We start from the raw sequence: 26,975 nt of genomic DNA, 5'->3' as shown, positions 1-26,975 counted from the left end.
TTGAGGGCAGCTTTGGCAAATTTAAAGGATTCTGAAGATCCTGCCACTTCCACTATGGCTAGTGCTATAGTCTATAGAATAGAAAAATTTTATTTTATTTTACCACTATGTGTTTTGGATAAAATATTGTTGATAACAAGCTTGGCTTGTACAAAATTGCAAACCATTTCGAAGGATATAGGGTTTGCAATAAATCAAATTCAATTGGCAAAAGATTGCCTGATTAATATGAGAAGTGTAATTTAAATTATTATCTTTTATTATTTTATAATCCTAAAATAGATAATAATACTGAATTTTTGGATGTCTTTTCAAAGGCCCAAGATTTTATGAAGAAGAGAAATTTACCTTTTGATTTTGAAAGTTCAAGACTTCATACATTACAATCCAAAAAGGAGAGGTATATATATACTTTCATCATTAAATATAATATTTTATTTTAGCTTTAAAATCAGTATGTTTTATGCTGCACTTGATTTAATTATTATGCAGTTTAGTGAAAGATTTAACGATGAATCGATAAGATTTTTGAGTCAAACATCATTTTTTACCCCAAAGGGAATGGTGGAAAAGGCAATTGTTAAAGATGATATCAAGGATATCTGTGAATTTATCAATTAAATATAAGTAAAGTTTTTGAGGAAATGTTGATGTTTAGAAATATTTATAAAATGGCTAAAACGGGGGCCGTAATTATTACTCGTGACCTAGAGGTTAAAGAAGATTTGTCAGATTCTGATAATTGTAAATTTATTTAATTAAAATATTTTTACTAATACATTATTTAGCTTCTTCTGATGATGATAATAATTCTGAGATGAATGATTCAGACTGGAGAAACTATTCATTTATTTTACCTTATCGTCTGCTTATAAATTTTTCTGCTTTCCCAAATTTAACAATTTTATATAAATATTTATTAACTATTCCTACTACATCATGTACTGCCGAAAGGGTCATGAGTAAAATTAAACTAATTAAAACAAGACTTCGTAGTGTCATGAAAGATCCATTTCTTAATAATTTAACCATTTTATCAATGGAAAATAATTTATTTAAACAATTAAATATTGATGAAATTATAAATTCTTTTGCTTTCTCTTCCCCTAATTTATCTAAATTATTAATTTAAAAATAATATTTTTAAAGCATATATTTTTTACATTATATTTATATTATAATAAATATTGATGCAATAAAAATTATTTGAAATTTATTGGTGTCAAAAAATAATTTACAATGGGGGGGGGGGTACTTTAAGGGGGTATTCTGCTTCTATCCCTCAAAAAGTGTAGGGGTCACTGACCACCCCAACCTCCTATAATCGAAGTTTTCTTCCAAAATATTAATAATAAATTGTATAATAATTAACCAATATTTATAACCTCCTAGCAAAATCCTTATTAAAACTCTTTCAGGCATCATAATCAGAATAAACACTAGTTTGTGGTAATCAACTAGCTATTATACTAACAATAATTCGAAAATCAACCACGAACGTGTATAAATTAAACTAAAATTGTTATCTGTGAATAAATTATTTAAAATATAATTACCTGTTAAAATCGAAATAAATATCTATTTAATAAATTATAATCATTTTTACCACTTATTTTTGTATCTTATTTTTACTTTACATTGCCTATCTCCCTTTAAAAAATTGAAGGTAAATTGCCCCTACCCTTCCCCTATTTTAAGCCAACTCTCTCTCACTTAAAAATATAATAAAAATATTCTTTAAAAACATTTAGGGCTTATATTTTGATTTAGGAACTTATGTTGGTAATGGTAACTTTATTATTGAGCATGCTTTTTTTTTCTTTTAATAAATGTTCGCAATATATATTTATTCTTAATGCAATCGCGATTGGAATTTTTAAAATTAAACCTTAATATGTCAAAAGATCTCAGAATTGGGGGTCTGCAATACCCGTCCCGTTATCCGGCCCGGTTCTAAAAAAAAATTTGGACCGGCCAGGCAAAAAATTAACGGGCCAGACTACATAGTAGTGATGCCCGGGTTACCTGTTTCTAAAATAATTTGAGAATACTGAGTTATTTATTGTCAAATTTGGGCATATTTGATCTTAATTTTCTATAAAAAAAATGACGAAATTAAAATTTTTAAAAATTATGAGTATGCTAGGATCTTAATATCCTTTAATAAAATTAATATTAAATAATTTTTTTATATAAAAAACTGAGTGGTGACACTTTTCAGAGTAATTAAAACGCCATGTTTTTTTTGAGTCTCACAACATTATTACTCTTTTTTTTATGTCAAGTTAAATTATTTATCAATGAGTGGAGCCCAATATTATAATAGTTTGAACGCGAATAAATTAAATAAACAACTGTTTTATATACCAGCTGAAAATCAAAAGTGAATAATTATAAATTTTAGAAAATATTGCGGTTACAATTAATTAGGTATTAGGTGTGTTTGTAACAAAAAAAATATGATAATGATACAATATAAGGTATCGAATTGTATCGTGTAGGATATTTATCTATCTTACGACTAAAAAAATAATTACGGTTAAGCTAAAAAATAATTCAAGATTATGTTTTACAATTTTTTAAAATGCCTACTTGTCATTAAAATCACTAGAGGAGGGGATGGGGGTCTAACAATTTTGAAAATGTTAGCTAAAAAAAGTTCATTTTGAAATGTTAGCAAAAAAAAGAGGTTCAATCAGCCTTTGTCATTTAGAGACAAATCAGTGTTATGATTTAGAGCCAAAATGTCATTTAGAGAAAAGTGAGTTTTGTCATTTCGAACTAAATCAGCCTTGCCAATTAGAGCAAAATTAGTTTTACATTTAGAACCTAATCAGCAGTAGCGTAACGTCACTGAGGGGGATCAGGGGTCGAGCCCCCTAAAATATTTGAAGAATCCCCCACTTGAAAATTTGAAAATGTTAACTTTAAAAAAAGGGTCATTTTGAAGTTCTAAGGAAAAAAATTTATTAAGAAAATATTTTTTGAGCCTCACTGAGATTGTAAATGATAATAATTACCCTGCTATATGTGTTATTTTGCATAATCAGACAATACATGCAATGAATTGATTAATATCTTTGTCATTTCGCCAATTTCCAATAGATAAATTAGGAATATCTCAAAAGTTTTTGATCGAACTCTCTCTAAAATGGTAAGATTTCTTAATTTACCATATATTTACTATTAGTAAAATAGGTATACTATATAATAATGATTAATTAATAAAGATTTTCAATCAAAATTGGATAATTGCGTAATTCCAATATATATACAATATATACAGATTATTCATTATCCAATAGTAAAAGTAAGCTAACTTTATGACGATAAAATACCGATATTTTAAATAGGATTAAAAAAAAAATTATTTTCTAAAATCATTTTAACTATGAAATGTTACGTTAAATATTTGGGAAATTAATTTTAAAAAATTTAATTAAAAGATAATATAATTGGCAATTGCACCGCATCTATAGGAACAAAGTTTCCAAAAGTAGTGAACAATTAAAAAAATATATATAATTACGAAATAATTTGTAAAATCGTAAATAAAATGAATATGAACATTAAATTCTTCAAAAAAAGAATTTTATGGCTATTTGTTATAATGAACCGAAGGCCAATATCACAAACTCTTATTTCATTCGTCTCTTTATTTTCCTCCTTTTATTATAAGTTTTTTATTTTAATTTAATTTCCATTTTAAAGGGTTTTCTTACTAGCCAGTTGAAAAGAAAATTTTGTATCTATTTGAGTTTTGATAGCACAACCTAACCATAATTAAGATATCTCAAAATTAAATTAACTTTTATTTACGAATTATAATTTTAAAAAAATATATAAAAAAACTAATAATATATTAAATGAATTTAAAAATATGTATGTATAAAAGAGAAATGAGATAAAAAAATAATAATAAAATTTTTTTAAAAAAAGGGTACAAATCACCCTAGAGAAGATAAAGTATCTCATCCATTTAAAAAAAAAAAAATCTTTTATTTTCAATTTAATAATATTAATTACTTTTTTCCAAAACATGATAATTATTTTAAAAATGTGTTTAAAGAACAAATATTAAAAGTTATAATAGTTTTTATAAAGGTACAAAAAATTCATTTAAAAAAAATATATATGTTAGCAGCAATGCTTTTTTCGGCAATGTGTTATTTTTTAAACGTTAGGTCATTTTTTGGATGTGTTCTTTTAAATTTAACAATTTGATTTTACCATGTATTCTATCATGTTTGGAATATCTACCCCTATAAATTTCAGACAACTTGGCTATAAATTTTTTCTTTTTCCCATACATATTTTATATTAAATGACAGAAAGGTTAACGGAAAAATTATTTACAATTCATAAGATAGGTATTCTAAACATGCAATACATTTCCAGTAATATGCGATTTTTAAATTTTAAAAAAAAAAGCCCTTAAAAAATGATTAAAATTTGAAACATTGACAACATATACATATAAAACTACCTTATCCAATAAAATGATTACAAATCTAAATATTAAAATTTAAAAAAATATATTCAGATCCTAAAGAAAATAATGTATTTTATTCTAACTATTAGTTTGCATCTATTCACAATTCGAAATGAATAATGACCCATCTCAAGGAACTTTTTCATTGGATGTAATATATTTAAAGTTAAACAAGTATATGTAGGATTAAAGGTAAGAAGATATATGTGATAGGGTTAATTAAAGGTTTGAGAGATATGTAAGATATATTAAAAATGGTTTTTAAAATAAAATTTAATCATTTTTATTAATTGGTATAGTGATCGATTTATTGTTCATTGATTCTTTTTATATCCCTAAAGATATTATTTGTAAAATATAAAAAATATATATATATTTGATAAAGATTTATTTTTATTAATATTAAAATTAACTTTTACTTTTTAACTTAAACATTTCTTATTTAAAATATTGTTATTAATTTTGTTTTTAGTGCAGAGATAAATTTATATCTCATTTGACTTAAATATGCTTAAATAATTGACTTATTTGCCTTGAGGAGAAGAATGGCAACATCTGGAGAGGGGTGACACTAGAGGGTGAATGTAAATTTTAATGGCATGAGTTGAAAATATTTAACTTAAGCTTTATTTATAGTAGTAATATGTTATATATAACAAGTAAATCAAAGATAAAAATAAATTATATTAATACAAAAAAGAAATAAAAGACGATTTTATATTTTAAAAAAATCATTAATTCTATAATTTTATATGTAAATGAATTATGAATACTATTTTATAATAAATATAAATTCTATTTTACTGAAATTAATTTTCTAAATGATTCTTTATATACATACAGTTTATACATGATATCGATGTAGTATTATAGAGACTAGGATACATTTTTATGACATGAGTTAATTTTAAGAAAACTTGTAATAACATATAAAAACTATGGTGATAAGTATAGCACATACTACTATTGCATCTAGGAAATAGATAAATCCAACTGCCGCTTTACCCCACGTTAAAGAATTATCTTTGCGTTTTTCGGAACCAATAACATGAGACTTTTCACTGGCCTCAGAGTAATTCAAAGGTGTAATGGGTATATCCAAAATCGTTGTTTCAAATGAAACCAATCTGGGAGTAACTGTGGCGTTTTCCACCAAAATTTTTATCTTATTAAAGTTCATAGAAGTGTTTTTACTACCTACACTAGTAATTTGTACTATATCAACGGCGTAGTTAAGTTTTGTTGTCAAATGAATATTAGAACGAGTTGGAGTTTTAGAAATGTTGCCACTATTTGATATGGTGTTAAAACTTAATTTTGAAACGATTCCTTGTGATTGGTTAAAATTCATAGACTCAGTTGGGTGGATCTTCAAAGACGTAGATTCCTTAGATAAAATACTTGAGCTCTGTGTAACTTGGAGTGGAGTATCTGTTTCATGAGGTAAGGAGTCAGTTTTGTTTACCATGGATGTAGAGACCCTGGTTGTTACATCAATTATAATTATGGAGGATTTTTTTGTAACCTTTGTTGAGATTGTGGTGGACCTGCTCGTTACATTGGTTACTTCGCTGCCTTTCAGTTCAGTAGTATATGTGAAAAAGTTTTCCCTAAGCCCATTTCTTCCCATGATTTTCTTTTTAGCAACATCTGAGGGCAATGTTTCCTTAACAGTGGTTTCCTTTGAAGTTGGCGATAGCGAAGTAACCTTCTTTGACCATCTAGTAAAAGTGTAAGGATATATAGTTCTAATTTCTTTTGTAGGATAGGCCTCGGGGGGAGGCATTTTGAAATCTTTGCAACTTCCCTCTATTAATTGTTGGACAGATGTTAATTCCTTGCCATTTAATTCTTTAGGTGACATGCAACTACCAGTAATAAGTGCCCCATCTTTTGACATATCACTTAGAAGCGATATTATGCCCTTCATTTGACATGTGCACTCCCAATTGTTATTTTCCAATTTGATCCTCTTAAACCTAGCAGCCTTGAACACTTCGGGTACTAATGTGGTGAGATAGTTAAAACTCAGATCCAAAGAATCTAACTTATCGTTGAAGGCAAAAGTTCTGTATGTTAGATGTAATAATTTATTATGAGCAAGGTTTAAACTCTTAAGATTTAACAAATCATATGTTAATCTGGCATCCATACTCCCGATTTGATTTCCCTCCAGGCTAAGCTTCTCAAGTTGTACCATGTTTGCAAATGTTGTTGGGTAAAAAATTTCTATTTTAGAATAACTGATCGTTAATTCCAACACAGTGGGAGCTATGCTTTGCAATAAATCTCCATCTGACTCCCAAATTGGTATAAGAGTCTTTTCGATTTCGAATATCTCAACATCTCTCAATTGATGAAACGGATCTATAACCATGTGGGGGATCGTACAATCAAAAATGATAAATTTCCTAACTATCATCCGCGCGAAGGAAGCGTTAGAGAGATCTCCAAAACATTTTTCAATTTTCAAGGATTTTATTGGGATTTCTCTCACCGGATTTAGTGCAACAATTAAATCCGAGAATTTAAGATTTTTGCATTCTATAACTAGCGGTTGCCATGAGACGCAAATGCAGTTATCCGATACAGGACAGGATTTTAGCCCGTTAGAAATGTCGAACTGGTCTTTGAAAGCTTGGGCGTTTACATTATAGATGAATAAGTTTAGTACCCCGATTAAGATGACATAGTGGTAATATTCGTTGAGATGGTATTGATACTTCCTACGGTATTTAGAATAGGGTTCAAGTTTCTTGGTAAATAATAAAATTTAAAAAAATTTGGATATCTGATTTCCTATTTATTGTAAAAAAAACACTTTTAAAAATTTGGATCCCTTACCTCATATCGGTTATTTTCAACAAAGTGATTTAAAATGATTCAAAACTTATTTTATTTGGTCATTATTTGAAAAAGATTGAGATAATATAATATTAAAAGTTTTACCATTCCAATATTTTAAAGGGAATTCGAAATATCATCCCATTATCACAAATCAAAGGATTTCAAGAATATTTTCTAAAAATAAAAAAAATAAAATTTGTTAAAATTTAATAAATCATCATTTCAAAACATTTAATTTCTTCTTTTTTATATATAAAATTATGAGAAAGATGTAAAAAAAAATCAAAAATTAATGTCAAACTAAAACGTGGTAATATTCTATGAGGAATGTTTTTTCTAATCCAGTGATGTCAGCAATTTGATATTTTGAATTTTAATATCAACAATTCTTTAAAATTTTGATTGGTAATTATGATTGTTTTTGGCGCGTCATTTATTATCAATCTTACATATTGTTATTTCGTTTTATACATGCTCAACATTTATTTAAGGCCCACAGTTCTATCTTTTGCTCTGATATCTAGTTCTCAAACCATGTTCCCTGTAGTCTTGTCAATATGTGGCCAAGTTAAGAGACGTTTTATACTTTGTTTAATAGGCCTTATATTTAGACTTGCTAATATATAGAAAATATTAGATTTCGCATGTAATCATACCTACTTAAAATAGTATTATGATTATTGAAATTCCTCTACTTTCCTATAATTGGCGATGTTTCAGATTCAGAATTTTGACCGAACTTAAAAAATATTTGTGGGGTGAATTAATTAATAGAATTTGATTCGAATCAAATTTTATCATATGTACCTTCAATTTTATGATTTGCTTAACTATGATCCCTTTTCTGATTGGTCGGTTTATTAGTTTCAAATTATAAGATTATATCGTAAAATTGTTAAAATATTACTTGCATAAATCCGACATATTAAATAAACGCATAAATAGAATAATTACCTGCATAAATATTTGTATTAATAATGATGTCCTCCATTTTGACCGAAATGGACTATAAAAGACGAAAATACGATATAAATCTTACGATCAAAGGAGGCCCTCCCAATTTTATCGATTCCACTTTCCTCCTGCATATTAATTTTCACATATCTTTCCTTCCAACATGTCTATTCATATAACTTCCTGGTATAATTTATTTTAGAATCACCATTTTCTTCTTATCGTGTTTAAAATTTTCTTATTTCACTATTCTCACAACCAAAAGAGTAGGGGTGGGGGTGAGGATCTAGAGTTCATAATTTGCCATCTATCTTATTAAGGTTTATGACAAATATAAGACGAATCTTCATCCTATTATATTTAACATTTAAATGATTTTCCCATGTTTGCCTTTCCTTCCTTCCATTTTGGTTTTTCGCATATAAGAAAATGTCGAGCGTTTATTTAATGTAGCTGAAGCTTGATAAATCTAAGTATATATAACCTTACCTTCTACTCTATTTTTACTTTTCGCAAGATGCAGATATATACACTAAAAGCTTCGCCCAATGGGTAGTATTTTAATATTGGAGGTCACTGTAGTGATTATATAAAAAAATAATTTATTATTTATCGGCTAAGAATTATTAAAAGGTAGGTTTTTTTTGTTCATGTCGAAATACACAGTTCTCAAATTTCTGTATCATGTTTGGATGTACGGGAAACTTCTTAATATTCGTGATCAAATTTAAATGTTGTTAGACATTAATTTAGGCTAATTATTTAAAAGCAGGTAAAATCAGAATTTTAGCTAAACAAATATTTCCTGGCCTTAGAGATTTCACCAAAACTTGGCGGAAAGGTTTTGCCCTCTTCAGGTGAAATTTCGAAGTTTAGGTAATATTTGTTTGGCTATCGCCGGGGTGGCCTAATGGGTTAGATTATGCTTAGAAACAGAAGGACGAAGAAGGACTCAGGTTCAATCCTGGTAAAGAGAATAAAAACTTTAAAGTTTTTCTTCGATGACTGATGTGTAAAGACATATGGTAAGATAAATTTCGGAACTAAGAGATGACACCCAGGTCACCGACAGGCCTGGACAGCCGGATGACAAGGATACCTGTCCAATAAACAAAATGAAGGAAACAAATGGAAATATGAATATGAAAGCTGGGGCGTTCCCTCCAAGCGACGCGCAGGGTGCAGACCTCCATACTGTGAAAAGTAAAATATAGGTCAAAGCAAAGAAGACAAGATTAGCAAGTTTGAAAATTTGGACGCTTAAAGGTAAGGCGAGAGAATTGGCATCAATGTTGAACAAGAGAAAAGTTGATATAGCGTGCATACAAGAGACGAAATGGAAGGGACAGAAGACTTTGATGATTGGAGATGGGTATAAATTGTACTATAATGGACTTGTTAGCAATATGAACTGTGTTGGAATCATCCTCAGTCAAGATCTAACCACCTCAGTAGTAGAAGTCAACAGGATCTCTGATAGACTAATGAAGACAAAATTCTGCATTGGTCAATCAATACTACACATACTTTCATATGCCCCTCAAACGGGTTGCAAGGAAGAAGAGAAAGATGTATCCTTGATGAAGCTGTAATGGAAATCCCCAAGGATGACCTAGTCATAATTGGTGGTGACTTAAATGCGCAGCAAGAGATAGCTACCAAAGGCAACATGGTGGTTTTGAATATGGAGAAAGAAATGATGAAGGAGAGCATGTACTGAAATTTGCGCAAGCTTTCGACCTTGCCTTAACCAACACCTACTATAAGAAAAAAGACAGTCATCTAATAACATATGAAAGTGGTACAAGGAAAACACAGATAGATTACATGCTAATCTCTCGCAGAAGATTAAAAGATGTAATAGACTGCAAAGTCATTCCAGGAGAAGATATCGCAGCACAACACAAGCTACTAGTCATGGAGTCACACATCTCAAATAAATCCACTCAAAACAAGATAAAACTGGAACCATGCATCAAATGGGACAAATTAAAAACAATGACAGATGCCCTTGCAATCAATGCAAACATTGAAACAATAGATTCCTCACAAGTCAGTGAAAAAATGTGGACAAACCTTTTCCAGATTAATAGACACTGCCAAATTGACACTAGGCTTGACAAGGGGAGGTAACAAATCATACAAAGAACTATGGTGGTGGAATTACAAACCACTATACAGCAGAAAAAAACCCTTTATAAAATATGGTACAAATCTAAAAACCCAGATGACAAGACAAGATACAAAAAATCCAAGAGATTAGCTACAAAGGCGGTGGCTAGGGCCAAATCTATGGCATACAATGACATGTTTGAAGAACTACATGCCAAAGAAGGGCAAAATAAAATATACAGATTAGCCGAACAGCGAGAAAAAAATTCTAGAGATATAAACCGAGCTCCGAAAGTAATCAAGAATAAAGATGGAAAATTGATAATAAAGGAAAAAGAAATAATGAATAGATGGAAAGAATATTTTCAGGAGCTTCTCAACTTTAATCCGCACATACTGCATCTAGACGAACACTCCCCTTGTCAAAACCTTGTACAACCTATAACACAACAAGAAATAATCACATGCCTCAAGCATATGAAAAACAACAAAGCTAGGGGTCCAGACGATATTCCAATAGAAAGCTTTAAAGCACTAGGAGATGATGGAATACATCTCCTCACAAATCTATACAATAAGATACTTGGAAATGAAGAGGTTCCCCAAAAATGGAGGCAGAGCTATCTAGTTCCTATCTTCAAAAATAAAGTGGATCCACATAATTGTCAAAATTACAGGGGCATAAAACTAATGTCACACTGTCTAAAACTATACGAAAAAATAATAGAAAAAAGATTAAGAGATATAATCAAAATAGGAGAGACTCAGTTTGGCTTTATGCCTGGTAGATCAACAACCGATGGTATCCACGCAATTAGGCAAATGAGTGAAAAATACAGGGAAAAGAACAAAAAGACATATTGACTTTCTCGATCTAGAAAAGGCCTTTGATAGAATCCCAAGAAAACCTATCTGGTGGGCGCTACGCCACAAAAAGGTTCCCGAAAATATATAAGAATAATACAGGATATGTATATGGGCCATACAACAATGGTCCGTAGCACAACAGGTACTTCAGCAGGCTTCACAATAGCCGAAGGAGTTCATCAAGGGTCGGCTCTCAGCCCACTTCTCTTCATTGCAGTAATAGATGTATTAGCATAGTCTATATCTCAGACAGTTCCGTGGAATATGATATTTGCAAATGATAGTGATACTTGTCGAATCCAAGCATGAAATGAAAGAAAAATTAGTGAGTTGGATAAATATCCTAGAAAAGCACGGACTAAAAGTAAATAGAGAAAAGACGGAATATATGGTGATAGGAGGAGAAGAAACAGAGAGTATTAATATAAATGAATGGCAGATATCGGCAATTGAAAGTTGCAAATATTTTGGCTCCACTATACTACAAACAAACGGCACAATAGAAAAAGAGATAAAGAAAAGTGGAGATCTTTATCTGGAGTGCTATTTGACAAAAGAATCCCACACAAATTAAAGGGAAAAATTTACAGTTCCATAGTACAACCAACTAATCTATATAGTTCGGAAACATGACCAACCAAAGAATCAGACGAGAGAAGTCTACAAACTATGGAGATGAGAATGCTGAGGATGATTGCTGGGGTAACAAGAAAGGATAAAGTGAGCAGTACAAGAATACTAAGTAGTTTAAAGGTAGTGCCCATTAAGACTAAGTTAATTGTAAACAGACATAGGTGGTATGAACACACAATGAGAAGGCCTATCTACATAGGAAATAAGGTTGAGAGTTTGGAATGGGCAAACGTAAAAGAGGAAGGCCAAAACTTCAATGGGGCCATAAAGTTAGAGTCAATATAAATAAGTATAAATTAGATAAAAGAGATTGTATGAATAACATAAAGTGGAGAGAGATGTTGAAGGAGCTTACCACCAGAAAAGGTTAAAGCTAAAGAGAAAAGGTAATATTTGTTTGGCTAAAATTAAAAAATGGGTAAAACTAAGGGTTTTAAAAGATAAGTTCCTTTATTTTCACTTTTAGCGCTAATATTATACCCTAATCTTCGTGATAATTTTTTTTTTAATATCTAGAAAAGAGTATTGACCAGGAATATTCCAGAACCAGATGATACGAGATTTTAGTGAAACGGAATGGGAACAAGATTTAAATGTTTTGGAGGTTATAGAACCAGGGTTCACGGAATGTTCACAAAAATTATGATAATCATAATTATAACATCTTTAATTTAAACGGAGTTAATGAAAGGAAAAGAGTCATACTTTAATTTTAAAGAAACGAAACAAAGATAAAATGCTTTCGTTTCCTGTTTTTGATATGAAATGGGTGAAAACTAGATTCGTGACATGACATTCAATTTGTAATTATTATAAAAGTATTACGCATGCGTCAAGGGCAGAGCTATTTTACTTCTAGCAGGTTTGCGTAGATATAATTTTAAGCTAATAAAAATATCCCACTTAACCAGAGTTTCGAACCCAACCCGATCCAGAGCAGACTGAACCCGAACAGAACTTAAAATCTTTATGTTAAATTTCTAAAAACCAGAGACATACCCGGAAATTCGCTAAACCAGGTTAAAATCGGGTTCAGCGAATCTTATACTTAAAATCATATATTGAGATATTTGTATATTTGTAAATACAAATATTAATAATTTAAATGATTTTATTTTTCCAATTTATTTAAAATATAAATCCTTAAATATTACAGATATTACTTAGTGATGATGATAAGATTTGTGCGAAAAGACATTTTGTAGATTTTAAATTTTTTGTCGAACATAAAGGAATTCCATAGCCTAGATGAATGTCAGATTTTAAGGACTAGGGTTTTAAAAATTCAAAAGTTTTAGGAAAGAAGTGGCCGTTTGTGAAGATCACTACTAAATTTAAAATTGCTAAGATCTTTCTATTTTTTAAATCCTTTTTTTTTTGTTTCAGTTTGAGAAATGTGTTTTTTTTTTCATTTATGATTAAGAAAAATGACAACTTTACTAGAGAGTATAAGGAAATAAACGTAGGGAAAAAAAACTAAAACACAAAAGGGCAACATATATATATATATATATTGTTCAACATGTACGATTTATTTTAATGGTTATAAGGGATATTTATTTTATTATTTTTAGATTTATTATATTTCATTACTTACTAATAGAATTTTGAAACAGGAAAATGAACCCTGGAACAATGAAAACAAAAACGGGAAATAGACCCTCTAATTTGTACCTCGGAACAAGAACCTTTTTCAGTAGATTATCCAAATTCTAGAAACAAATATACTAATTATAGCCCATCTATTATTTTTTTCTTAACAAGCTAAAATTTTTGGTTCCTTTTTTAAAAAAAGGGCAACACCGCAAACCATTTTTATCGTTTTATAAATAAAATATTATTTTTATTTAAAAAAAAATAAGGCATTGTAATATATTAGATTATATAAATTGTAATTTATAACATCCCCAAGGAAAAAAAAATCAAATAAACGTAATACACTTATAAAATAAATAAGAGATGTTTTTTTTGCTAGAATAGAATTGATCTTTAACATTAGTATCTGGAAGATGTATTGAATGGAACATATAAATTGTAATTCTATGCCCTAATAATACAATATTAGTTTGCGTCAATATGTTCTTCGTATTGTTTTCGGAAACAATCACCGACTGGGAAAAAATCCCAGCATCTTTGTTGATACAATCTCCATACATAAGTTTCCTGAATGATTAAAAATATAGAGATTAAAAGCGAGAAGCAACTAAATCATATATATTTTTTATGGTGAAATAAAAAATAGTTACTTGTCCAGTGAATTCCGTTTCTGGTTTGTTAATCAAATGCATGAAGAAGAACCTTTAAAATAAAAAGAGTATAATAAAGTTAGGGGTGGAGGCAGGATATATTCTTTCTTCTTTCTTTCTTTCTTTTCCTTTCTTTTCTTTCTCCTTTCTTTCCATTCCCTTCCTCCCATAATTAAGAATGAAGCTTAAGGATGAAATATTATTGGCATTATATTATGCTACTGAATTTTAAAATTTGAACATATAAAATATTTCTATTCCCAAGATCCACATCCCTTCCCCCGTTTATGAAATTTTCTTATCCTACTTTTGATTATACAGGATATCACTTTCAAAAAAGAAAAAGTGTCAATCATAAAAGGAAAAGTCCGATCAAAAAAGGAAAAGTGTCAATCGTAAAAGGATAAGGTTCAATCAAAAAAGGAAAAGTCCCAAAGACTTAGGAAATAGTCCGATCAAAAAAAGTAACAGTGTCAAACAAAAAAGGAAAAGTTTTAATTATATAGAAAAGGTGTCAAACAAAAAAGGAAAAAATCAAAAAGGAAAATCTTTTTTAAATATTATATTTCATGTCGATTTTTCTTAAATTTTTTTTTATTTTTTATGTTTCATCTTATTTTATTTCTAACTTTTTGAAATTTCGTTAAATCTTTAATTTTTATTTTTCTTATCTTTTCCCAATTTATTTTTTCTCCTCATTTATGATAATTGGTCTTTTTAAAAATAATTTATTAATCCCTGTTATTTTTCTTCACTTCTCTAATCATGTTATTCTTTTAACAATTTTTTCCTCTTTTTTTCATCCTACATAACAATTTTATAACTTTTTTATTATTTTTTCTCCTTATATCTTGTAAATTTTAATTTTTATTTCTCTTCTACAATCAATTTTTTTTTAATTAATATTTTTGCATATCAAATTATTTTATTACAATTACGATATATATATGTCATCATTTTTGAAGGGATCAGAACTATCCGGGATCATCATAAGATTTAAAAGAATCCCTTAAAGAACTCAATTTTTTAAAAGATATCAATCGTTAGCTAATTTAAAGATCTATTCAACTAGGGATTTTCGTTTTTTGATTGACACTTTTCTTAATTTTCTTTTTTTGATCGACACTTTTCCTTTTTTTTTGAAAGAACCTTTTCATTTTATGATTGACACTTTTCCTTTTTTGATTTGAATTTTTTCATATTTGAATGGGAAACCCTTTAAATAAAGGAAATTATAACAAATCGAAGAATCAATTGAATTAAGATGATGATCATAATTTTTTCTATTAACAATTATTACATGTAATTGGCTAGATCGTGTTCTTTTTTAGTGTGAATCTCGAAGCCGTGAGGAATTTTTTCGAAATAATCTTTCCCGATTCCGCATATGAAGCAATTGGATTCCATGTCATCTTTGACTTGTTCCAGTTGGTCTCTCAATTCGCCGAACGCGTCGATGATTAGACCTTTAAAAATGATATATAATTATATGACAAATAATAATTCATTATATGATTAATGGTTTTTATTTTATTTGAAGGGATATCGGAGGTAGAGATCTGCTATGGGCGGGTTATTAGCCAAAAAGCCCACCCATTCGTTGTTTGGAAATTTTTAATCCTTCCGCCTGCTCACTTATAATTTTTTAAAAAATTTACCCACCAGTCCGCTTACTTATATCTATAAACTTTGATTTTGGTTTCTTCTCTTTAATATACAATAATCGATAAAACAATAAACCAAAAAAAAATATAACAATAATATTCGAAAATATATATTATTATAATATTAATAATACTAATAGAAAGAAAAATATTGTAATGTTAATAATTGAATATAAAATTAATTAATAGATAAAATAGTTTAAAGATACACTAATATAATTAATTCCTAACTAAGCATCACATGAGAATTAAGCATCAATATTGGGGCGTCTATAAAGATATTTATTAAATTAATTTACCATAATTTTTAAAGAGTTATGTGTGGTTTTGTGTAGTGGAGCAATAAGATTCCAATCATATTAATTTTGTTCTTACCTCCTATCCCATTATAGAAGTAAACCTTTCCTAATTTAAAGACCCATATGGACCAATATAATGTGAATAAATTAAACATGAGCCCCTTATATTTTATTAAAATGGATAGCATTCTTAATTTATTGTCTTGAGTTCAAATTAAGTTAAGGACTGTTACATTGAAGAACCGAGAACCCAAATTAGATGTCATTGTATTTAAAAAAAATTAATAAAACAATTAGAAAAACTTACTAAGCATGTGATCCAATAGAAATAGGAAATGGTATTTTTTTAGGGGGTGGGGTGGGGGTAAGTATAAGTTAATACTAACAATGGAATCTACCTAAAAATTAAATTTAAAAAAAAATAGTATTCCAAAGTTGAATCTTCACCTAAAAATGTGGAAGGAAATAAAAAAAAATTATTCAACCTTGCATAATGGCAAGGAGAATAATAATAACGAAGAAAAAGAACGTGATATCGAAGATTATCCGGTAGGCTTCGTATGGGTCTCCATCGGGTGCAGAAATTTCATCGCCTTTAATCATATAAATTTATTATACAATAAAAAGACATTTCATATATTTATTTATGAGTAGTGTTGTTAAACAGTTCGATTTAAGCCGATTTTTAAAAAACGGGTAACTCAGTATTTTAGCCAGAAATATTGCCTAAGCCTCGAGATTTTGTTATTCTTGCATAATATTTTTCCTAATGAAATATCGAGTTAACCGTGTTGAAAAATCGGCTCAAAATAAGAGGTTTAACAACACTATTTATGAGAAAATAAATCTATAAAGAATTAGGTTTCAGTTAATGAGTGTAATCCTTCCATTCCACCCCCCCCCCTAGCCCTCCTCTACAAAAATTAGATCAACTTACCTTATTTTAGAACTACACATAATTTTAAAGGTATCATTCTTACCATAAATTTGACGGTTTATTGTCAAAAAAAAAAGAAAAAAATTAATTATTTTTATTACCTATTCCACCACCGGATCGAACCCCTTTATATAGATGGAATACGAAACACTTGATAAAAAATATAATTATAAACCTTTATGATTAAAATTAAAAACTAATATTTGTAAGAACTGCCATAGACGATTGATAAATACCACGAGGAAAAACGAAATAGTGATAATAAAAGGACAGAGGGGGGCAAAAGATTAGATGATTGCCTTTATTTGGAGGAAGTAATAGAGATAAAACTGGCTAAAATAAACACCAATAATTTTCTCAATAATGTAGATTATTTTTATTTAAGCTTCGTTTCAATTAAGTTTTATCATTTAAACTGAAAATATATTTTGCCCCACCCTAATGATGATACTGATATTAAGGTTCACGTTAAGAAAAACCCACAAAATATGCTTTTTTTTTTTTGATTTATGGGAAAATAAAAAAAAACTTTAATATTTATAATATTATATACCGATAGCATATTATGGCATTTGGAATCTTGAATTCCGTCTTCCTCCTGAATGTAAAATTTCCGGAAAAAATTGAACGCGATCACGGTATAAATGTAAACTACGATTGATGTCATCATAACTGTCAACAATAACTAGATATAATTTTTTTTGATTAATTATAGATAGGACTTTGAAAGGAAAAAAAAATTACACATAGGATTAGAAAGATTAAAAATTTTAACCTTCGTTGCGCAAAAGTAAATTAAGTGAACATATAATCTGAGAAGATTGAGTGAATACTCTGTAAAATATATTTTATTTAGAGTTATAAAATATTATTTTTTTTAAATAGTAGCTCTTATTAAAGTTACATTTCATAAATATCATCTTCAAAATAAGCGATGTCAAATTAATAGCTTAGTTCAATAAGTTTGTGGATTTGCAAAAAAGAATTTTATTGCTGCTCCATTTTCGTATTATACACTTTATGTTATTGCATACATAACTATATATGAAAAAAAATTATTTCAAAACCTGTTTTCCATTATGCGTAACAGATTGCAAAATTGTCCTGAGAGTCTTGAAGCCTATGGCTATGTCAAGTAAATGGGCAGCGAAGAAGAAATGATTGAAATTCCCCATGACGGAAAATATGAAGTAAATCATGATGTAGAGGAAAGACTAAAAAAAATTTTTTTTAAAACATAGATAATAATATATTTACTAAATACACATATAATTTAATAATATGTTTCATTTTTTATACTAAAAAATTTATATTTTTAATATTTTTTATCGAAGTAGGAAAATAAAAATGAGAGTATACATTGTCAGTCAGAGTGATCCCCAGGTGCCATATTTCGTATTTCCAATCCACATTTTTGGGTGTTTTAATCTTCTGAACTTCATTGGTGTCGAAAAACTGAGATTCTTGTTGAAGACCGAGTAATTCCCTTAACTCGTTGACATCATGGGTCTCGGAATATTTAACTAAGACCTATTGATTTTTTTTATTGTTGAGTATATTTTAAATGATGAGGTTTATAAAATTTTATTTATTTATTTTTGACTTTATAGAACAAATAACGGTGACTAATTAATAATCTTCGAACCAATAATTTTATTAAAATCTAATCTATTAACTTCAACCCAGAGTTTGGGAACCGGAAGTAGAAACCTGGTAGCCGAAAATAAAAAAAATTTGTAATCTAAACTAGAAACTGGAAACGCCATCTTTTTTAAAAAAAAATATTCTAGAAATTAGGAATCGGAAACCATTTTAATATTTTTTTTAAGGAACTAGAATTTGAATTTATTTAAAAAAGGAAAAGTTTTGATTGGTTAATATCGCAAAACGAATCTAAATAAGCAAAATATGGTTGGAAGTAGTGTTGTTTAAAGGCTCGATTTGAGCCGATTTTTAAAACGACTTAATAAATATTTTAGCCAGAAAAATATTGCCTAAGCCTCGAGATTTAGTTAATAGGTGTCCAAAACTTTGTGTCACCTATAAGAAAAATCTTTAGGATTGCATAATATTTTTTTTGAATAAAACAATGAGTTAGTCGTTTTTAAAAATCGGCTCGAATTGAGCGGTTTAACAACACTAGTTGGAAGTAGAACCTTAGAACCCATTGAAGCTCCAACAATTCTAAAAACCGAAAATCTTTATTTTGTCCATGCTCCTTTATAAGGGTTATATATTATTTATAAATTTTATAGAAGATGAGCGAATTACTTCTAGGAAAGTGAAAAAAATAATTATATAATATCCCTTTTTTTTAAAAGGCTCTTATAAATGTTTATAATATTTTTGATTGCGCAACAAGCAATAAATATATTTGGAAAGGTATAGAATTGTATCCTTTCTGAACAGATATTTCAGATCCAAAATATTCTCAAATTAAGAATAATATAAAATTGTAAATTACATACAATTAATATGTCTTGTTTTTTGGGGTGATAAACCTTTTTCTTCACTAATTTATCCCAATAGTATCTTGGGAAGGTGTTAGTGTTGATAACCAATTTGTCCCAGTGATCTTTAAAATCCTCGTCACCCGGCTGCTTATCGATCCACATAGCTTCGAATTCTAATTGTCTGCAAATTTCTTTCTCCCTCTTGAATATCGAAAGGGGTACCTTAAAGAACAATGCCCCAGAATATGATTTGAATGCCATATAAAAACTTTACGTTAATCTTACTCTAAATCATTCCAAATTTAGGTCACCAGAAATTATTCAGATGAATAGTTTCAAAAAAAAATCTAACATAATCAATTTACAGAAGATTAGTGCAAGTTTTTAAACTCTTATAATATAAAATCAATCATATCTTACTTTGAGATAATAGTAACCTATCAACATAGCTAAGGATACAAATATATGAGTGACGCAAAGAATTTGAATGAGTGGACTCAAAAATATGGCGTTCTCGTCCAACCTTATATATTCTTTGACATTAGAATCGCTGGAATTCGCCTCAGATAGATTTAAATTTGATGCGTCAATTTTGGATGATTTTTCTTCTAAAGGTACTTGGTCAACCTTCATGTAAACATTATATTATTATTTTATTTCATTCTTTTTTTTCGCTTTTCTCTTACCTTCCTTCCTTTTCCCTTCCCATGGCGTCTCTCTCTTGCGAAAATTGATATTAATTATAAGGATAGAATTATTTACTTTGAAAAAAAGTAGGAGAAAATTGATAGCGAAAGCTAGGGCTAGAGCAATATATTTGATATTGTAATAATTCCTAGCCACAAACCCGAATAATTTCTTGTTATCTATCATGGGAGCCCGTTTGGGTCCTGAGGGTTTTGTCAATACCTTTTTGGCCTGTCGCAAATTTTTGGCAATTATCATCTCTCTAAATTATACGAAAAAAATTTAAAAGTTGGGAATTATTTCATTTTTAAACACCGACAATTTAAATTCTTATTTGGAGCACTAAAACAATTAAGAATTATACTACACGAAGCCATGGATAGAAAGTGAGGAGTTAGATCTACGAATTATTTTTAACCCTATATTTTGTTTGAGATTGAAAAATAAATTCTTTAGGATAGCCAGAAGATTGCTAATATTTTTTCAATTATTAAAAAGAAGAAATTCCAGCGACCATAGCTTACAAGTGTGAATATGATCAAAATAAGAAGGGAAAAAAAAGTTATTTAAAAGTGTTTTATTCAAAAAGTTTATATATATGTTAACGTCAATGTGTTTTTTCCGGCAATGTGTTATTTTTTTCAACTGTCAGCACAAATTCGAAAAGGACCAAATTTAAAGACCAAAATGGTTTAACAAAATGGTTTCCCAAATTTTAACTTTTGAGCATAAAATCTGCCGCAATAGACGTAAAGTCCTAGTGATAGGACTGGTGCAGCCATTCAAAGATGCCATCAAGTTATAATTTTATCGTTAACATTTGAGTCATTTTTAATTTATATGTAAAATCTTAGTAAAAACTGATATAAAATTATAATAAGTTAGGTTCATGGCCAAATTATCTGAAATTCATAGGGTAGGCAAACATCGTGGAATACATTTCCGGTAAAATCAGAATTCTTTAATTTAAAAAAAACGCGCTTAAAAATGGATTTAAATAATAATATATTGTCGGAAAAACACACATTTATAATCTAGCTGAGCTATAAAATGAGATTTTTTTGTATAGATCTGGGCCCAAAATTTCGGCTAGCTTTTACATTTCTCATGAATTCTAATAAATTAATATAAAAACGATAACAACTTAGATTTTCTTTGGGAATTCATGGACTTTCTTGCCTGAGTGTCTTCTTCCAAGGTATTCTATTTTTTTATTTAAAAAAAAAAATGTTTATTATAAATTTTACATAATAATTATAATATTTATGTACCACAGTGCTAATTTTTTTGACGAAAGAAAACGATTTGGGCAAATGTTCGGATAGATATAATTGATCTAATTCATCTATCTCGTCTATTGAGGGCAAAGAAACTCTTTTATAAAAATTCCAAATGTAATTAATAGTTATATTTTATTGATTTTGAATCCTTATAAAAAAATTTTTTTCTTTCTTAAATTTGATAACATAATATTAAAATTATAGCGCATCGCTTCAGATAACCACCTTAACACGGTTATTACCTACTTATCTCCATCTATTCCCGTCAAAATTCTACAAAAAAAAATGTCCATCAAAATGTTCTATAAATTGATAAACTATCTGCGTTAACAAAGCATAACAACCTAAGAGTTACCTTATAAAGGTTTTGCATATCTTTAACAATTTTTTTTTTATTAAATATAATGACATCCATTATTTGGGCTTCACTTCAATGTTATCGAGATTACAAAATCTATTTACACTAAAACCTCGTTATAATGTATATGTCTTATGGAAATACGGAATCCGCAGGGATTAGGAATCTCTTGGTTTTAAATCCTTTGCTAAGGGCAATTTTTAGATTTTAAAAATATGATTTTACAATTGTATTTTGGCATGTGTAGAGTACCCAAACTATAAATTTCAAACAATTTTGCAATGAACTTTAGAACTACTCCTAATTTATATTAATTTTTATATCGATTTTTCATATAAATTAAAAAATACCAAAATGTCTATGGCTGGGCTGAAATTTATAGGGTAGATACTCTGCACATACTAGAATACACTTCCGGTTAAATCAGATTTAAAAATTATTTAAATCGCCCTCGTTAGGATTTATAATCAAGAGATTCCGAATTTTAAACATTATGTTACAGTTGACTCTTCAAAATTTTCGTTTAATAAAATTCTCTTTTAGCCCGATATACATAATATAAAGATACAGCAAATGTAATAAATAATTTATTAAACATATATACCTTTCTTGCATCCTATTTGTCAGTTCAATTCCAAATACGGACGAAGGGATAGGGGTTTCCATATCTTCGATGAAATCCCATTTAGCCTTATGTTTGGCTATTTTCATAGGTTTTTTCAGGGCGTTTGACATGAGAAATTTTAAGGTATTGGTATCTTCCTTGTTTTTGTCTTCGACTATGTAATCGTAACCTTTCATCATTATACTCACCCAGGTAAAGAAGACCCTTTAATTAATTTTTTTTTTAAATTTTATAAAAAGTTAAGAAAATTGTTTAGGGTTAATAATTATATACAGGAAACGCGTCATTCATTGTTTTTTTTTAAATAAAATTTCGTATTTTATTAAAAACTCAATATCCACAAAAATCTTTAGAATTCGATCGAGTCTATTTTTTTTTGGACGCTCGCCATTTTTTAAAATTCAGGCAATAAAATTCAAATTAAGGCGTTAATTTTTATTAAATTAAAAATTTTATCAAAAAGAAGATTAGAAGATCTTATACTGAAAAATAAGATATATGGGGAGAAAATTGGAATGCGCCAAGTTTGATTCCTGAATTCACTAGAAAATGTGGAATTCTTTCGTGCGGTTTGTATAACTATAGTTATACTCTTGTGAACGAGCTTTGAAGTGACTTCGAAATAAGGAAATTTTATTCCGAAAACAAGTCCTTTAATTTAAATCCATGCATATTATTAAGTGTTAGAGACTTTGGTTTATTAAAATTAGGTATACAACCTTTTGTAACTTTATGCAAACGTGAAAGAAAATTTTTGTGATATGATGGGCTCATCATTTCACAAGAAAAGATAACGTTTGCGTTCGATCAGAAAAGGAAATAACATTATAATTTATGATTAGGAAAAAAACGGGAGAGGTGATCAGCCATAGTTTGACATAATGGGAACCCATATCAATTCTTTAAAATATGGACTCAATCAATTCCTCTAAAAGTTTGAGGAAAGTTTTCCCCTTTTTTTTGAACTGAACCGAGAACCAATATTTACACTTATTATTATGATGTGCGATAAATATGAGAGCCGAGATACTTAAAATAAAATATTTTATAAAATTTTAGCGACCTGTTTAAAAACTTTACTTCCTGAATTTTAAATGAGTCATTGAAATAATTGATCGTCGCTTCTTATTTTTCCTGATCACCACTATACTCTTCCCCCCTCCCCTCCCCCACTCGTCCCCGCCAAAAAAAAATTTAAGAAAAGAACATATTATGGAAATTTAAATATTATACTTTCCGATTAAATAAATGAATCCAACTGTGGTTTTAAAACAATTCCATATGAACGAAAGTATTATGAGACACTTTTGGTAGGCGCTCAGCTCTTGCATTTTACCAAACCTTTTCTTGAAACTCGAGAATTTCGAGCGGAAATTAGAAAAATCGCACGCGTTTTTGATAAAGTAAAAACTATGTTTAATGAGAGTTTTTGGATGTCTTTTTTTTTAAAAAAAAAGAAAAATGAAAGAAGAAATTTATAATTGAGAAAATAAAATAAGTATAGAGTATATCTGTAGTAATAACATTAAATAATTATCATGGGTATATTAACTTTGCGAAATATTTTTGGCTATAACTAATGTTGTAAACGTGTTTACGTGAACCTAGCTAGTTTTTTATGAAAAAAATGATGAACGACGTTTCTTTTATTTTAAACGAACTTTGAATATTGGACGCGTTCCGTTTTTTTTTGACGAACGCGTTCGTTTTTTACGTTCGTTCAATTTTAGAAAATCTTCTTATTTCTATTCATTTGAAAATAAAATATTAGTTTAATATTAATCATAATTTTTTAAGAAATTTTTTAATCAGCTGTTTCCTTTATTACATTTGAATTTTCTTACCAGCCACTATTTCTGTCCTATTTCTTATAACATAGTTTATTTATTTAAATTTGTATTTTATAGATTAGCGTAAGCATGGGTGTTGTTATTTCATCATCTGAATCTAAATTAATTACCATGACCCAAATAAAATAAATACTTTACAGTAACATATATTCTATAAACTAAAACCACCCTTTTCAAATTTAAAATGTGTTCTAAATAGAATGATACCAGTTTTAAAATCTTCAAGTTCTAATTTAAAGAGATACTTGATTATAATATATATTATTTTATATATAATACAACTATAACTCTAAGTATCAAATTAATAATTTCTTTTAGATTGTTGTATTTTAGAGATTAATTAAATTATTATGATTATTATAATAGACATAAAGTTAAGATAATTAAATATTATATATTTGATGCATAAATATAAAATAATTAATGTCTTTAAATTTATTTATTTTAGTGTGCTATTATTTGAAATTTCGCTATTATTTAAGTTTTTATCAAGGATTTTATATTTTAATAGTTGAACAAAATTTCAAGTATTATAAATTTATATATCTTATAAATAATTATATTTTATATGAGATAATATATAAATGTTTTTATATATTAAAAATTAATAAAATATTTTTTTATTCACTCACCAAAACTATTAATTTTAAACATGGCTAATTATTGTAAAATATATGGTATTTATTTATATTAAATAAAATTAAATATTTAAAAAAAAAAATTATTCATAAAGTTTTTGAACGAACGTAAACGCGTTCCGTTTTTTGAATGTGAACTTTGAACGTGAACAAGTTCGATTTTTTGTCAATGAACGTTAAACGCGTTCCATTTTAAAAAAAAAATGTTTACAGCACTAGTGATAACCAACTAAAATAATCATGGCTTAAAAAAAAAATTAGCTCCCGTAATTTTACTTTCAATTATATCTATGGAAATTAAATAATATTTATTTATTTTTTTTACATTGTAGATAAGTTATATTTCTTGATAGATTCCGTGGATTCTATAGTCTCTTTCCGCTTTTCGGGTGGCAATTCTTCTTCAGTGCTAATGTTCGTGGCGTGTTTCATCTTAATGTTGTTTACAAAGTTTAGAAAATTTATAGATTTCGATTTATTATTAATTAAACCTCTTCCTTCTTTCTTTTTAAAACAATTCCAAGTAATTATCATTAATGCCCTTTTTAGAAAAGTTCTTTGTTTAGTTGTGTACTAGTGTTGTTAAACGGCTCCTGATTTTTAAAAACGGCTAACTCAATATTTCACCCAGAAAAATATTACAAGCCTGAAGATTTTGCTCATAGAAGGAGCAAAGATCAAGATATATATTATCGAATCTCGAGGCTTAGGCAATATTATTCTGGCTACAATATTGAGCTATCCGTTTTAAAAAATCGGCTCAAAACGAGCCGTTTAACAACACTTGTGTATATAGGGGGTAATATTAAATGATGATAGATAAAAAAAAATATGTTAACGAATCCTTTTTGCCCTCTTAGATAATAACGATAATAATTTGCAATAAATATTCATTATTATTATTATTTATTATAGGTTCTCCTTAATTTTCGAATAATAGTCCTTGATTATTATAAGGATTAAAAATCCATTCTTGATTTAAATTGAGTCAATCCTTATGGTACCTTCAGCCCCCTTTGGATTATCTATAAAGATTAATTTTAAATATATGTTTTTTTTTTAAATGGAAAAAAATTAGGAATTGGAACACTAAAATCATCAAATCATTGTATACCTATTCTTCAATATTAGTTTGTTTTTTATATTGAAAAAAAAAATACTTCAAAAATGGTATCTTCACAGAAATTTACGAATGACTCCAATTTGCCTTTGTCACCGGCTTCGTTGACCATACTATGTAAAAATGCCCTTTTGGATTCCTTTTTTAATGAATGAATGAAAGAAACAACGGTTGAAAATTCTTAATTCTAAACAATATGTACCTATCAGGATAATTATGATGCAATAAGTCATACAAAGACTTAATAACAAACCCAACCAATTATATTTAAGTATTCATCATAAATTTTTTGGTATATATTACAATTCATAGATTAGGTGTGTCTGTGTATATACATTTAATATGTAAATTATACCAAGGATGTAAACCAGGACCCGGACCAAGACCCTGGACTATCCAGAACCCTCGTATTTTGGCTGTACCCGAACCCGGACCCCTTTTAAAAGTAAAGGGTCCAAGGGTTCTTAGGTGTCATAAAAAAATTTTAAAGTTAAAATATTTTTTATAAAAATAATATAAATTTTTATTTTATTTTATTAACTTTTTTTTGTGGAATCATTTTTTTTTTATCTTTGCTTTTTTCTTTCAATTTTCTTCCTGAACTTCCATTTTATTTAGAGATATTGATATACTAAATTATTTTCCAGTGTAGGTAATAATATTTTATTATGTAAATTTATTAAAATGCTATATACGTTGATTATTTTCAAAGTGAATTATTTTGTAATGCAAGTAATAATGTTTTGATTTAAGATGATTGGTGCCAAATAAAGGATCTTACTAGCATATTAGTTCCTTTAAAAATAAAAACATTACGATTACAATCAGAACAATTATACCTAATTTTTATGGCATATGGATTAGATGCCGATTAGATTTAGAAAGATTTACTAGTCTTTTTTCATATGAAATA

The 26,975-nt window shown here is 28.2% G+C and overlaps 1 protein-coding gene across 6 annotated transcripts in view; it reads right to left on the bottom strand.

Annotated features, from left to right (window-relative positions):
* Positions 1-13,788: 13,788 nt before the first annotated feature.
* Positions 13,789-26,975, bottom strand: part of LOC135922234 (ryanodine receptor-like) — a 98,502-nt gene continuing 85,315 nt past the window's right edge. For 2 of the 6 annotated variants that reach the window (XM_065456645.1, XM_065456647.1), the window contains 17 exons: positions 26,103-26,201; positions 25,268-25,374; positions 23,688-23,891; positions 22,434-22,658; positions 21,463-21,565; positions 21,336-21,394; positions 20,267-20,453; positions 19,925-20,131; positions 19,553-19,726; positions 18,411-18,581; positions 18,119-18,265; positions 17,605-17,736; positions 17,153-17,201; positions 16,600-16,707; positions 15,452-15,617; positions 14,152-14,203; positions 13,790-14,068 (listed from right to left, as the gene is read on the bottom strand). In XM_065456645.1, coding sequence (XP_065312717.1) covers positions 13,967-14,068; positions 14,152-14,203; positions 15,452-15,617; positions 16,600-16,707; positions 17,153-17,201; positions 17,605-17,736; positions 18,119-18,265; positions 18,411-18,581; positions 19,553-19,726; positions 19,925-20,131; positions 20,267-20,453; positions 21,336-21,394; positions 21,463-21,565; positions 22,434-22,658; positions 23,688-23,891; positions 25,268-25,374; positions 26,103-26,201 — 2,292 coding nt within the window. In that variant the 3' untranslated portion in view covers positions 13,790-13,966. Of the gene's footprint in view, positions 14,069-14,151; positions 14,204-15,451; positions 15,618-16,599; positions 16,708-17,152; positions 17,202-17,604; positions 17,737-18,118; positions 18,266-18,410; positions 18,582-19,552; positions 19,727-19,924; positions 20,132-20,190; positions 20,454-21,335; positions 21,395-21,462; positions 21,566-22,433; positions 22,659-23,687; positions 23,892-25,267; positions 25,375-26,102; positions 26,202-26,975 lie in introns of those variants that run through there. The other 4 variants (XM_065456646.1, XR_010570801.1, XR_010570802.1 and 1 more) reach the window with 4 other exon arrangements.

The sequence above is a fragment of the Gordionus sp. m RMFG-2023 genome, chromosome 1, assembly GCF_954871325.1.
Source record: "Gordionus sp. m RMFG-2023 chromosome 1, tfGorSpeb1-WG-v2, whole genome shotgun sequence".
In the NCBI taxonomy this organism is placed as follows: domain Eukaryota; kingdom Metazoa; phylum Nematomorpha; class Gordioida; order Chordodea; family Parachordodidae; genus Gordionus; species Gordionus sp. m RMFG-2023.
This window is presented reverse-complemented; position numbering and strand designations above follow the sequence as displayed.